General features: G+C 46.3%; 1 protein-coding gene across 1 annotated transcript in view; it reads left to right on the top strand.

Moving 5' to 3' along the window:
- cd302 (CD302 molecule) overlaps positions 1 to 11,622 on the top strand; it is a 28,202-nt gene extending 16,580 nt beyond the window's left edge. Inside the window, exons 4-6 of the mRNA XM_084311653.1 lie at positions 4,557 to 4,739; positions 7,450 to 7,473; positions 7,590 to 11,622. Of these exons, the coding sequence (XP_084167779.1) occupies positions 4,557 to 4,739; positions 7,450 to 7,473; positions 7,590 to 7,792 (410 nt within the window). The 3' untranslated portion in view covers positions 7,793 to 11,622. The remainder of the gene's footprint in view (positions 1 to 4,556; positions 4,740 to 7,449; positions 7,474 to 7,589) is intronic.
- Positions 11,623 to 14,979: the final 3,357 nt, after the last annotated feature.

Genomic DNA, 14,979 nt, shown 5'->3' with positions numbered 1-14,979 from the left:
ATTACAAGACGGACCATTCTGTCCCTTTCACTATGGTTACAATCAGTTACCCTTTGGAACTCCGAAAACATCATGATATCCTGTTTCTGTGAAACCACCTCCCGCAATTATTTTGTCTTTATATTAGGAAACAAATGAGAGAATCAAAAGCAACAGCAACTCAGCCAGATACAGTATCACTTATTTTTAACCTTTTTTTTCTTCAAGTTTTTTCCCCCCATGAGTCTAGATTAGATTAGATAAAAAATTTGTTGTCACCATACAGCACAAGTACAGTACAACTAAAAATAGGTTTTGCATCCAACCAGAGTGCAAATGTAACAGTAAAGTGCAATAGTAATATACAATGTACAGGTGATTTAAACTGGGTATAAAATATATAAATTAGTACTACTGCGTGACAGTGGCTCAGGTAGACAGAGGTAAGTAATCAGAAGGTTCCCGGTTTGAATCCTGCTCCTCCCGGGCAGGGTGTCGAACTGTCCTTGAGCAAGACACTTAACCCCTAACTGCTCCTGATGAGCAGGTGGGCACCTTGCATGATTGCCTCCGCCGTCCGTGTGTGAATGTGAGGAACAAAAGTGCTTTGGATAAAAGTGCTATATAAATGCACCATTTATTTATTTACTACTGAGTAATAGTGCTAGTCAGATGTACAGAGTTGTACATTGTATATTACTATTGCACTTTACTGTTACATTTGCACTCTGGTTGGATGCCAAACTTCTTTTTGTTGTGCTGTACTTGTGCTGTATGATGACAATACATTGGAATCTAATCGAATCTAACCAATCGGGAACATCCCAACGTTGTGACCTCACACCCTCCTCCGAAACCCTTGTTTTCCTCAAAATGTAATCTTACTGGCCTAACCTGCGGAACCCTGTATTAACACCAGGGGCATGCACAGACAATTTGGGGGCCAGGCGCTCAAGCCGGGTGGGGGTGAATGATGAGGTCTATTTTTTTGTGGATAGTAGAAGAAGACAGCAGAGAGACAACCATGTTACAGCAGAGACGGACATACAGACAAGACAGCAGAGAGACAACCATGTTACAGCAGAGACAGACATACAGACAAGACAGCAGAGAGACAACCATGTTACAGCAGAGACAGACATACAGACAGGACAGCAGAGAGACAACCATGTTACAGCAGAGACAGACATACAGACAAGACGGCAGAGAGACAACCATGTTACAGCAGAGACGGACATGGGGGCGACAGTGGCTCAGGAAGTAGAGCAATCGTCTGGTAATCCAGAGGTTCCCAGTTCGATTCCCACTCCTCTCGGGCAGCGTGTCGAAGTGTCCTTGAGCAAGACACTTAACCCCTAATTCCTCCCGATGTGCAGGTTGGCACCTTGCATGGTTGCCTCTGCCATCATTGTGTGAGTGAATGGGTAAAATGTGAGGAACAAATTGTAAAGCGCTTTGGATAAAAGAGATATATAAATGCAGCCATTTAGCCATTTACAGACATCAGAGAAACAATGTAATTAACCCCTTCCTTCCCCCCCAACCAACGTTATTCATTTGATGTGGCACAGTCCCATAAGTCCAAGGTTATTTCATATTGCACAGCCCTTTTTATATTGCATCATGTGTAGGTTGTGACCACATTTCTATCCTACTCCTTAAGTAGGCTTATTGAATGTGGCGCAAATGGGTTTTTGAATCTTTTCAGTTTCCACTTGGGGGTCTATGTGAGGGTAGCAGCTGGTATTCTGTGTGTAATACATGTGATCTGATGAGTATGTGATGGTAGCTAGCAGCTAGTATTCTGTGTGTAATACATGTGATCTGAAGAGTATGTGAGGGTAGCAGCTGGTATTCTGTGTGTAATACATGTGATCTGAAGAGTATGTGAGGGTAGCAGCTGGTATTCTGTGTGTAATACATGTGATCTGAAGAGTCTATGTGAGGGTAGCAGCTGGTATTCTGTGTGTAATACATGTGAAGGCAGGTCAGTGTAAAGTTACCCACATGTTCTAGCCGTGAATATTGTGGAAATATGACTAAAGGCCCTTGAGAAATTCCTGGATGTCAACATAATCAAACAATTTCAGATAGACAATCTGCTTCCTGTAATAGATTGCATCATCTAAACTCTTACCCTGATCTAAACTCTTACCCTGATTTGCATCATCTAAACTCTTACCCTGATTTGCCCACCAGTCAGTTGTAAAAGATAACCGATATATAGTCAACAAACACGTTTGCTTCAAGTCAGTTCATTTTAGTGGCTCAGAAACATCCACAGCAACTGTCAAGTCAAGTGTTCCTTTATTAATCCTCTTGGGGGAATTCCGGTGTCGTAGCAGCATGGGGGGAGGGGGTGTGTGCAGGCGGGGGGAATAATAATAGAATGAGAATACAGTGTGAACATTCATTCAACGTCTGCTATCACAAGTTAAGTCAATGCTAGCCAATAGCACTAGGAGATTATCCCAGAGCAACAATCACACTAGTCCCATTAGTTTACATTCAAAATCTCCTTTCAATGAACAGAAGGCCACGCCCCCTAAACCTACTGAGAGTTGGCTGTAAATGGTACATTTATATAGCAGTTTTTATCCAAAGCACTTTTTGTTCCTCACATTCACCCATTCACTCACACACCGACGGCGGAGGCGACCGTGCAAGGTGCCGAACTGCTCATCGGGAGCAATTAGGGGTTAAGTGTCTTGCTCAAGGACACTTTGACACGCTGGCCGGGAGGAGAGGGAATCGAACCGGATCGATTACCAGACGACCGCTCTACCTCCTGAGCCACTGGCTATGCTCAGAGAAGATGACCTAAGACAGGTCTAACTACAAGAGTGTGCTCAGTGGAGTGCTAATGTCCGCCAGGCGGTAGCCAACGCCTCCCGTTACTAATCCTGTGGCCACAATGAGACATGAAAAGATCTCAATCTGGCATTCCAGTGTCTCTATAGAGCTGTTCGCTGTCCATGTCAGACTCGTGTGCACGCGCATCAAGGGGGCAAAAGTAACGTAATCCTGGTCAGAACAACAGGGCAGACTACACTACAGTATATTTCCATTTGTTAGCCATGCTAGAGATCTAAACAATCAATCCATTCCAAATCTAGATAGCATTGATTCATGAAAAAGGAGCCCCGACCAAGTATTGAGTGCATATACTTTTCAGTCGGCCGACACTTCTGTAATATATTTTTGTATGTAATATTCAACATTTCTTAGATACTGAATTTGGGGCTTTCATTAGCTGTAAGCCATAATCATCTAAATTTAAAGAAATAAAGGTTTGAAATATTTCACTGTGGGTAATGAATCGATATAATATATGATTTTCACTTTTTGAATTGAATTACCGAAATAAATTAACTTCTCGATATTCAAATTTATCGAGATGCACCTGTATTATATTTAGTGCTGTCAGGCAATTAAAAAAATTTATCTAATTAATTACAGGATTTTTTTTTATCCACTTTCTCCTTTTTCAGTTTTTTTTTCTCTCATCCCAATTTAGTCATGCCAATTCCCCCCTCCCCTGTCTTGATCGTTGCTCGCATGTGCCCCCCACTGGTCGGTCGTAGGGAGGGTTGAGGAATATTATCGCATGTCCCCTCCGATACATGCGGAGTCAGCCAGCCACTTCTTCTCACCTGCCAGTGCGGACTCTCATTGGCGAGGTGTAACGTGTGGGAGGTCACACTACCCTCACCATCTCCTGTCCTTGCTGTGCAGGCGCCCTGACCGATCTGTAGGAGTCGCTGTTTACAACGACCAGATTACCACCCATCGACTCCCCTCCCGCTGACTCTGCCAATTGAGTCAGTATGACGGCCGGCCCAAGCCGGAGGCAACGCTGACAGCCGGATTCGATACCGGTGTCTCTCGCGTTGGTGACGAGCGCTTAGACCGCTGCGCCACCCAGCCGCCTTATTAATTACAGGATTTGTAATTAATTAATCGCATTTTAATCGCATAATTTTATGCCTGATATTCTATATTCTATAATCATATTTCAAATGGCATGTGTCCAGATGGCAGAATTCAGTACTGTATCTACAAAACCTTCTGTTTAATCATCTTCCATTTATTAATTTGCTTAGATTTTTCAGGTCTGGTCAATTTTAGCATGGTGTTATTCACAGTCAAAGATTAAAAAAAAATTATTGATATTCTCATTTGATTCATTACAATTTACTCAAACCTAGTAACAGACACAGTATTTTTGACACTGGGAATACATCCCCTGAGATCCATAGATGTCCCTAGAATCAGATACCAAGAATATGCAAATGAACCATATTAAAAAAGAAAGTCTGTAAATGTGTATTCTATGTTCCTATGGAATGAATGAGATTAAAAAATATATTTAAAAAAAATTATATTTTGAGTACATTTTCATAACGCGATAATTTGCTGTGTAATTAATTAATCTAATTAACGCGATAAACTGACAGCCCTAATTATATTCTAACATAATGCTTTCCACGCTCAGGTTTTTCAGTATTTGAACAACAAAAATGATAAAACAAAATGTACTTGATTTGAAAGTGAATGTGATCCGTGTGTCCCCTCAGGGAACGACATGAAGTGGTTCGGCGAGCAGGCGGTGAACTACACCAACTGGGAGAGCAGCTCCGTCCCGTCTGACCTGGTGCCCGCGGACACCTGCGTGGCGCTGCACAGCAGCACGGGGGAGTGGGAGACAGTCAGCTGTCAGGACGCTGTGGAAAACGGAGTCATCTGCGAGGCGGCCGAGCGTAAGAACTTCAACCATCGGTTTATGGCGTTAATTTAGTTTCATTTACATTTTGTCGACACTCCAACGTGATCTCTTTCCTTAGATCCTCATGTTTATTTTCATAAACATAGCCTCTGTGCCAGATGTAACCAATTCAGTAATGTCCTTGAACAGTCTTAATTCATTCTTCTCCACCGTCTCTTCTCTCATGGTTCTGGGCCTCGTCGTAGCCAACCAGCCAGTATCCTGTTAGCCGAAGCTAGTGATGATGTGTCATATTCCCCTCCCCCACCCGGCGAGGGTGAGGAGGGATCTCACAGTCTCTGATCAGCGCGTCTGCTCGATTGTGCGTCGGGTCTTGATCTAAACTTACCCCGGAAGGAACCCATGGCTCATAATGTTCTCCCCATAGCAACGGGCCCTCCCCCTCTTCTCGTTACTACGTGACACGCTGCCATGGCAACGGCTCTTCACCTTTAGCACACTAAACGTCCGTTCTATCGATGTCAAACTCCCCATAATTCACTCTGACCAAACCTGCCTCCATCACTGCTTATCAGTGTTTATGTTAACAAGCTGCCGAATAGGGCTGCACGATTTTGGGAAATAATCGAATTGCGATTTTTCTGACAGATATTGCGATTGTGATTAAATTTGCGATTATAATAAAAAAAAAAAAGAAATTAAGCAGCCCCACAGAGGTTTATTGTAAAATGCGGCTTGCATCTGGCCTACGCGGTGGGTCTTTTCAGGACACCGAGCCTGAAACCTGGGAATCGATACCTACCCAATGGTACCTTTTTTTCTGTACTTTACTCTCCCTCTCTGAAGTCTAAACTTCACAACACACAATCTAAAACCCCTTACTTCCCTCTCCCAACCCGATCTTGTATCTCAATGGGACTTCCTGGTTAAAAATGTAAAAAAAAAAAAAAAAAATGCGATTTCTTTTTTTTTGTGCGATTTGATAATTGCATCATTCCAAATCGCGATTTCGATAAAAAATCGATTAATCGTGCAGCCCTACTGCCGAATGACCTCGGAGCCATGGGCTCTGCTATTAGTCTGCTGCTAACACACACTGACTGCCGGCTACTTTTAAGATCTATAGATCCATCTGAGTAGATGCTGTCACCCACCGATATATACATTATATACACATTGAAAAACATAGATTCCTTCAATAAGAACATTTAAAAAAATTGTAATAGAGCTAGGCTTCCTGCCGTCGCCCGGGTTACCGGCGTTACGACTGGAGTTGGTCCCCGGGCGCCGCACTGTGAGGCTCACTGCTCCTGATATTTTAAGGATAGGTCAAAATGCAGAGAACGAATTGTCCCCAATATGTCCCCATAAAGGTACAACTTAACTCGACGTATGGAAACTCAAATGTTCAGCGGGCCTACAAAATCAATCTTTCACGGAGCAGCTTCAGATTTTGACATCTTGATGACATGACATATCACTGTGGCTCAGTAGGTAGAGCGGTTGTCTGGTAATCGGAAGGTTCCTGGTTCGATTCCCACTCCTCCTGGCAACGTGTCAAAGTGTCCTTGAGCAAGACACTTAACCCCTAACTGCTCCCGATGAGCAGGTTGGCACCTTGCATGGAACGCCTCTGCCGTCAGTGTGTGAATGTGTGAGTGAATGTGAGGAACAAATCGCAAAGCGCTTTGGATAAAAGCTGCTATATATAAATGCAGTAGTCCATTCATATTCCCGGAGCGTCAGGGCGGCATGTGCTCTTAACACTTTGAGTGCCAGCCACGGCATAATTCGTTATTTCATGCCAACCGTTCAGTGCCAGGAACGAGATATGCCGTTTTTTAATCGTTATTTTTTTTATTAGCGGTTTCCATTCATATTTCATCAATCTAGCCTCACGTTACCAGTGGGGATCTGTCTGAACTCGAACAGGGAAAATACCGCCCCCTATCGTCTCCGGATGGTACTGCACCCCATTGGATTGAATGAAACGCATGGAGAAAAAAAAGTCCTGCTTCCACATTTTACTTGTCAGACAAGTAACCGGAGACGATCGAAGTTATTGCCCACCACCAGAACAGCGGAGAATGTGTGTTTCCAGTACCCAGCGTTGGATCAATAAACGCGATCGATATTTGGAATGGCGATCAGGAATTGGAATAATCTGATCTGAGGTAAGGAATCTATTTTACCAGTCTTGGGATAATCAGAGCTATTTTCACCTATATATCAGCGTGTGCCATATGTGTGTGTGTGTGTGCGATCAGGAAATAAGATAATCGATTTTTCAGCCCGCTTCTATAGCGTGCATAAGTACACATATACTATCGATAATCTAGCGTTTATTTGAAAACTATTCATAAATAGGCCGAAAAATGACAACATGTTTTGTGTATTCCAGTGTATTCCAGTAAAGGGGTGTTTATCACAGAATCTTTATTTTTTTCTGAAACTTTCAAAAAACTAGCGTTTTTCAAAATGGTATAAAACGGAAATGAACCGATTAAAAAAAAAAAATCCGTTTCGACAATGTTGACTGCAAACAAGTCATTGATAAGCGACGGCCATATTAGACACATGGCCATAAGTTAAGATATAGTTTATGCGTTCACAAATATGAGAGATCTGTCATTGAAGTGGGTGGTGGCATTCAACGGGGTAAATAGGACATGGAGGCCGGCACTCAAAGAGTTAACCCGACCATCCCTCTCTCACTTCCATTGTGTTTCGTTTTGTTTTTCCAGAGCCTGCGGAGGAAAGGAAACCGAGTGAGTGAAACCCCCTTCTGCTTTTGTTCGCAGTTTCATTTTCTTATTCCCCCGGGGAGAGTCCGTGTTTATTATCGTTGACCTTCCTTGCATTGTAATGTGCGTCTGTCCTCCAGAGGCCAGCCCCGTGCTCTCCGCCCTGGTCGTCCTCAGCGTCGTGGCCATCATGGGCATCTCAGCGGTAATTTGGTTCCTGCACCAGAAGCACGACCTCGGCACCACTCTCTTCACCGCCTTCGAGTACCACCCGCCGTTCACGGCCCCCGGCGCTGACCAGTCCTGCCTGGTGGACGCCGAGGAGACGGATGACATGCCATAAGAGGAGGCCTCTCTATCGGCTCTGCCACTGGGAGCCTCGGGTCGTCCTCATCCAAACGGGGTCATTATAGTTGAGGAGAAGGTTATACGATGGATAAAATCATTATGGGATGTCATCCTAGACTAATAGAGCCACAGAGGGAGGCAGATTCCCTGGCATGGTGTCCTGTCTTGAGTAGGCTTCGGGGGGGGGGGGGAGTTGGATCACTGTGCTTTTTAACAGCTTTATCCTTGAGACTACGAATGTGTCCTAATGCAAGCAAGTGTGAAAGTGATGTCCTCACCTGTTTTATACTTCGAAGATAAAGGTAGTAGTAACACAATGGCATGAACAAAAGGTCATATGCAAGGTTTTAACTTTTTGAGTTGTTGTTGTTGTTGTTGTAAAACATTCACAAAGTAGCTTTCTTCATCTGCATGCGATGCACAGTGTGCTGATGCTGCACTACCAGGATTTACTGTCTGAGTCTGGTCTGATTATGTTGCTGACTGGGACTGAAACACTGATAACTGATGCTCGTCACTCGCTGACTGTGCTGTCCTCACAGCTCCTCCCCTAAAAAGGGCTTCATGTTAACCCTAAGCTTACAGTTAGACTCTCTCTTAATACTAACTTAAAATACAGATGGGTTGGGATCACCGCAGATATATCTATTTTGTAGTGGCCAATGAGAGATAATCATAACGGAAGGTTGTGCTGCTGAATGGAAGCGTGTTGACTTGTGACTCGTGTGAAATGTCCCTTTTTTATTTCTGTTACATGTTTTTTTTTTTAAAGCTTTCTGATGATCACTGTGCAATATCACTGCAATTAGTTTGAGCCAAGTCCTCATCTTGTTTTTGTAACCTTTTCAATCCCACATTGCCAATATTGAATTGATCGGAGTCGGTAGATGTGCTACTGACCGCTGCGACCCCCTAGGCCAATTATTGGAAGCGTGTTGTGCCGAGAGAGAGAAACACGTCACCTTTGACCCTGAGTGTTATTCCAGAAGACTATTGTGAATGTGCATGTATATATACAGGGAAGAGAAGGAAGAGCCACTGCGTCGGTATTCCTCTTCTGCTCCGTCCATCCGTTCTCTGATCCATGCAGAACGCTGCAGCCAAATATATATATGTCAATGCATAATTGAATAGGTAATGACTAATGATGAATTGGGACACCAAATTGAGGACAGCCTAATTAGCCCTTAAGGGTCTAAATCACTGTCACCTTGGAGAATGAGAAGTGTCATTTCTCTACCTGGACTCCTGTTGATTTCAACCAGATAGAATGCTGGGCCAGACGGTGCTGTGCCGTCAGAAGATTTTATTTGAATAATGTTACAATTATGATTCATAAATAAATGAATAAAAACATTGTTCTTTATTGTGATAATCCACTATACACACTCTGTGTACAAAATATTAGGAACACCTTCCTAATATTATGTTTCACGATTGATATCTTAAAGGTGGTTTTTTTTTGTTTAAAATAAGTGGTTTACATGCTAAAATAATAGCTTTACACTCTGACAGCCATCACTGATATAGAGTGTCTGGTCAGTAACATGGGTCTCCCAGTCCCTCCGCTCTGCAGTAAACGAACATACATTTACTGGTACGCCGTTCGCGTGTAGCTTAATCCCAGCGGAAGAGTCGCAGAACGCTTCCGCATTCTTCGCCGCACGCCAGTACGGTAACACCCCTTCCTGACAGGGAGCGACGCGAGCGAGCGTGATTGCGAAAATGATTAAAATGTATTCGTTTCAATCAGACTATCCTGACCTGCCGCGAGCGACAGCGAACTGAGCAGCGATGTCGTCCACCCCTCAGATATTCGCTCGCTGTGTCTCTAGTTGAGCGATTACGCGGCCGAGTCCCGCCCCTAAACACTTTTTATTGGTCAAGAATCGCAGCCCCCCCCCCCCCACGTGTGCTTCCAGGTAACACACACAGACACACTCGGACACGCGCCGCCTCATATCAGGACAGTGTCGCGCGCGATTTCGTCTCTAGTTCGCTCGCTCGCTCCCTGTCAGGAACCGGTGTCCTGACAGGGAGCGACGCGAGCGAGCGTGATTGCGAAAATGATTAAAATGTATTAGTTCAATCAGACTATCCTGACCTACCGCGAGCGACAGCGAACTGAGTGGCGATGTCGCTCCCCCCTCAAATATTCGCTCGCTGTGTCTCTAGTTGAGCGATTACGCGGCCGAGTCCCGCCCCTAAACACTTTTTATTGGTCAAGAATCGCAGGCCCCCCTACGTGTGCTTCCAGGTAACACACACACACACACAGACACACTCGGACACGCGCCGCCTCATATCAGGACAGTGTCGCGCGCGATTTCGTCTCCAGTTCGCTCGCTCGCTCCCTGTCAGGAACCGGTGCGCCTATTGCTTATTAACAGCGGAGCAGTGCTGCCGTTGCTTCCGCGTTTTCCCTGATTGGCTGCGACACGCCCCGCGGCAGGCGCGGCAACCGCAGAGCGGAGCGGCAGAGCTTGCGGCATTATGTAACCGCCCTAATCCGCCATGATTTTCATTCGAAGCTCAGCTCACCTGGCAGCGCAGCGGTCCTGCGGTCCGTTGTTGACAAGTTCGAATCCCATCAATTTTTTTTTTAACGTGTATTCTTTCGCCGGTTGATTGATTGATTGAAAACTTTATTAACAGATTGCAGAATGGGTACAATACAGTACAGCTCAATACACACAATTGTTAAGGGGATGCAGACCAGAGAAAGACTTTCGTCTTGTTTACATCAGAGTCCTCCATTTTCAATTCATCAGTTAGGCATGGTTAAGGTTAGGCATTGTTTCGGAGTTGGTTAAGGTTAGAACGGTTAAGTTTAGGCGCTGTTAAGGAGCTGGTTAAGGTTAGAGTTTGTCTTAGAGAATGGCAATATTCTTTCTATGGTTAAGGTTAGGCAAGGTTAAGGTTAGGCATTGTTTCGGAGTTGGTTAATGTTAGAACGGTTAAGTTTAGGCGCTGTTAAGGAGCTGGTTAAGGTTTGTCTTAGAGAATGGCAATATTCTTTCTATGGTTAAGGTTAGGCATTGTTTCGGAGTTGGTTAAGGTTAGAACGGTTAAGTTTAGGCGCTGTTAAGGAGCTGGTTAAGGTTAGCGTTTGTCTTAGAGAATGGCAATAGACAGCCTATTTCCGCATTGCCGCTCTCTTGCGCTGCCGCGGTCACATGGTCAAATTGTCACATTCTTGCACTCCTCCGCTGTTAAAAAGCAACACGCGTCTCTAGTTGAGCGATTACGCGGCCGAGTCCCGCCCCTAACACTTTTTATTGGTCAAGAATCGCAGGCCCCCCCACGTGTGCTTCCAGGTAACACACACAGACACACTCGGACACGCGCCGCCTCATATCAGGACAGTGTCGCGCGCGATTTCGTCTCCAGTTCGCTCGCTCGCTCCCTGTCAGGAACCGGTGCACATTTCCTTTTTCTTCGCCCAGGTGCTCGCGAGGTGCGCGCGCATGCGCATGAGATCCCCGCTTGGTTCGACGACACATTAACACGCTTTGGTTCATATTAATCACGCTTTGGTTCATATTAATCATATTAATCACATACGGATGGACGCAGCAGGCGATCACTGCTACTGTTATTCAGCCGCGCCGAGGTACATGCATTTGTACGTCACAGGAGAGAAACCGTGTATTCAAAGAAAGCTATTAAAATAGTCTTTGAATCTAAATATACTTTCTTTGTAAAATTTGTCATGTAGCATTTGTGTGTGTAACGTACTGTAAAAAATAAATGTTTTTTCACAGGAAATTCACTTCTCTGGTCTGCATCCCCTTAACAATTGTGTGTATTGAGCCGTACTGTATTGTACCCATTCTGCAATCTGTTATTTTCATTCAATCAATTTTATGAATGACCGAAAAAACAATGTTACAAAGTAAAGTTGACAGCTGCGTTGTGTTATCGTTACAATGTACAGGGAAATAACATTATGGCGTTGCGAGTGAATCGCGTCGCGATAGTATACATGTATTCCATAATATGTAAAGTACAGTTGACAGCTGCGTTGTCCTCGTTTGGATAATATGTAAAGTACAGTTGACAGCGAGTGAATCGCGTCGCGATAATATACATGTATTCCATAATATGTAAAGTACAGTTGACAGCTGCGTTGTCCTCGTTTGGATAATATGTAAAGTACATATCAATCAATCATGTACCTGTAACGCTAGGTGTGCTATTGAAGATGAGAACACAGTTAGCAGACGAGGGAGAATGAACGTAGGCAGAAACGAGGAGCGATGCTTGAAGAAGGGTGTTTACTTCTTATCCAAACGTAAATACAAAACAATACTACTGATAACACAACGACGGAAAACAAGAAAACGACAGAAGTATACAGGACTCACTAGACATCAACGGGGAAGGCAGGCACGACACGGGGAACACACAGGATACTGGAGGAATGTCGCCACAAGGAAGTGAGGAACAAACAGACACTTAAATACCCACACTAATTAATAACGACCAACACCTGGCAGGGCCAGGCCAAAACACAGAATCACAAACACAAAAGCACTGACACACTAAACACAACTAGACACTAAGGCAATGACACACTAAACACAACTAGACACTAAGGCAATGACACACAACTCAACAGGGGTGTAACATCAAACACAGACAGGGATGGCCCAGCATAACATAATATTACAAATCATATCAACAATGTGCAACCAACACAAAATGGCCGACCGCACCATCAGGCTTAGGTCAGCAGAGGGAGCAATGTCAGGAGGAGAGCACTGTCCAATGTTATTCTCCTGCCGGTCAGCAGGACCGGCCCTTGGGTCGTAACAGTACCCCCCTCTCAACGGGGGGCTTCCAGACCCCCGAGAACAACGTCCGCACCCAGGCGAGGGAGGAAGCCGGAACCCCGGAGGAGGCCCAAGGAGAGGACCTGGAGACCAGGAGCCGGGAGACAGAGCGAAAACCCCAGGAGGGGCATAGCAGCCAGGGGGGCTGAAAACGGGCGCAGACGCCCAGAGAGGGGTGGAGGGGAAGGGAACAGAGGCCCGAAGAGGGGGGGTGGGGAAGGGAGCAGCGGCCCGACGAGGGGGGGTGGGGACGGGCACCGAGACCCGGGGAGGGGGGCTGGACCTGGGAACAGAGGCCCGACGAGGGGGGGTAGGAACAGGTGCCGAAGCCCGGGAAGGGGAGCTGGACCCCGGAGCAGGATCCCGGACGAGAGCCCCTCCAGCCGCCGGACTAGGAACCGGTTCAGGGGAGATGGAACGTAGGGGCGGCGGCGGCGACCCCCGGAGCAGGACCCAGCGTAGACCACGGCGAAGACCACGGCAAAGACCACGGCGAGGACCAGGCCGAAGACCACGGCGAGGACCAGGACGCCGGTCACGGCGTGGGGGTGGACCAGACGGGAAGCCAGGACCAGTCGAGGAGCCGGAGCCCGGCGTTGCAGCCGGACCAGTTGTAGAGGCTGGGCTGGGCGTGGAGACCAGTCCGGTCTCGGCGGCGATGCGTGGCGTAGAGGCTGGGCTGGTCGTGGAAGCCGGAGGGGGAGTGATGACAGCCGGGGCTACACCGAGCGGAACCAGGCTGGCAGCGACGGCCGGGTCAGCTGTGGAGGCCTCATCTGCTGCACCAGCCATGCAAGCTGTAGCGTCTGTGTCAGCTGGGAGGGTCTGGCTAGCTACAGAGGCTAAGCTAACAGTAGGGCCTGGGTTAGCTGTGGAGGCCTCATCTGCTGCACTAGCCACGCAAGCTGTAGGAGTGACGCTAACGGGGCGGAGCTACGCTAGCTGGGGATGCACGGTTAGCTACCAGAGAGATGCTAACGGGCGGAGCTGCGTTAGCTGGGGATGCACGGTTAGCTACCGGAGAGATGCTAACGGGCGGAGCTGCGTTAGCTGGGGACGCACGGTTAGCTACAGGCTCTAGGCTGACCGTGAGTTGAATGCTAGTCGGCTGGCTAGCTGCGGGGGAAAAGCTAGCAAGCGGGACCAGACTGGTGGGTAGGGTACTAGGGATCGGCATAAACCCTTCCATGAGGGCGGAGACGTGGTCGGCCATAACCCGCATCGCAGGCGCCTGTGTCGGGCTCTCTCTTGCAACCCTGTCGATCGTCTGGAGCCAGAACACCCACTTGGCAGGCGTGTACTGCTCCAGATTACCGTCCATCAAGTTTTGAAGGATAACAAAAGTATCTACCACCTTGCCTGCTGTGCGTTTGATTGGTGGCGACATTCTGTAACGCTAGGTATGCTATTGAAGATGAGAACACAGTTAGCAGACAAGGGAGAATGAACGTAGGCAGAAACGAGGAGCGATGCTTGAAGAAGGGTGTTTACTTCTTATCCAAACGTAAATACAAAACAATACTACTGATAACACAACGACGGAAAACAAGAAAACGACAGAAGTATACAGGACTCACTAGACATCAACGGGGAAGGCAGGCACGACACGGGGAACACACAGGATACTGGAGGAATGTCGCCACAAGGAAGTGAGGAACAAACAGACACTTAAATACCCACACTAATTAATAACGACCAACACCTGGCAGGGCCAGGCCAAAACACAGAATCACAAACACAAAAGCACTGACACACTAAACACAACTAGACACTAAGGCAATGACACACTAAACACAACTAGACACTAAGGCAATGACACACAACTCAACAGGGGTGTAACATCAAACACAGACAGGGATGGCCCAGCATAACATAATATTACAAATCATATCAACAATGTGCAACCAACACAAAATGGCCGACCGCACCATCGGGCTTAGGTCAGCAGAGGGAGCAATGTCAGGAGGAGAGCACTGTCCAATGTTATTCTCCTGCCGGTCAGCAGGACCGGCCCTTGGGTCGTAACAGTACCTCGGCGCGGCTGAATAACAGTAGCAGTGATCGCCTGCGTCCATCGCGTGTATATATGTGTGCTAATATGGTGCGTTAGCGTTAATATGTGACCTTACTGTCATGCACTTGTCCTAATAAACTAACCTACACTGTAACACGCAACACTTTGATAAACATTGTTACTCAGCTGATAGAGTTGTACCCTTCTTGCTGTCTTGTCGTACAGAACTTGTAAGTCGCTTTGGATAAAAGCGTCAGCTAAATGACTAAATGTAAATGTAAAATTAATATGAACCAAAGCGTGTTCCTCCTCCAATGTACAGTTTCTATGTCA

This window comes from Notolepis coatsorum, assembly GCF_963971535.1.
Source record: "Notolepis coatsorum genome assembly, chromosome: 3".
In the NCBI taxonomy this organism is placed as follows: domain Eukaryota; kingdom Metazoa; phylum Chordata; class Actinopteri; order Aulopiformes; family Paralepididae; genus Notolepis; species Notolepis coatsorum.
Note: the sequence above shows the minus strand (reverse complement) of the source record. Positions and strands in the feature narration are given on the sequence as shown.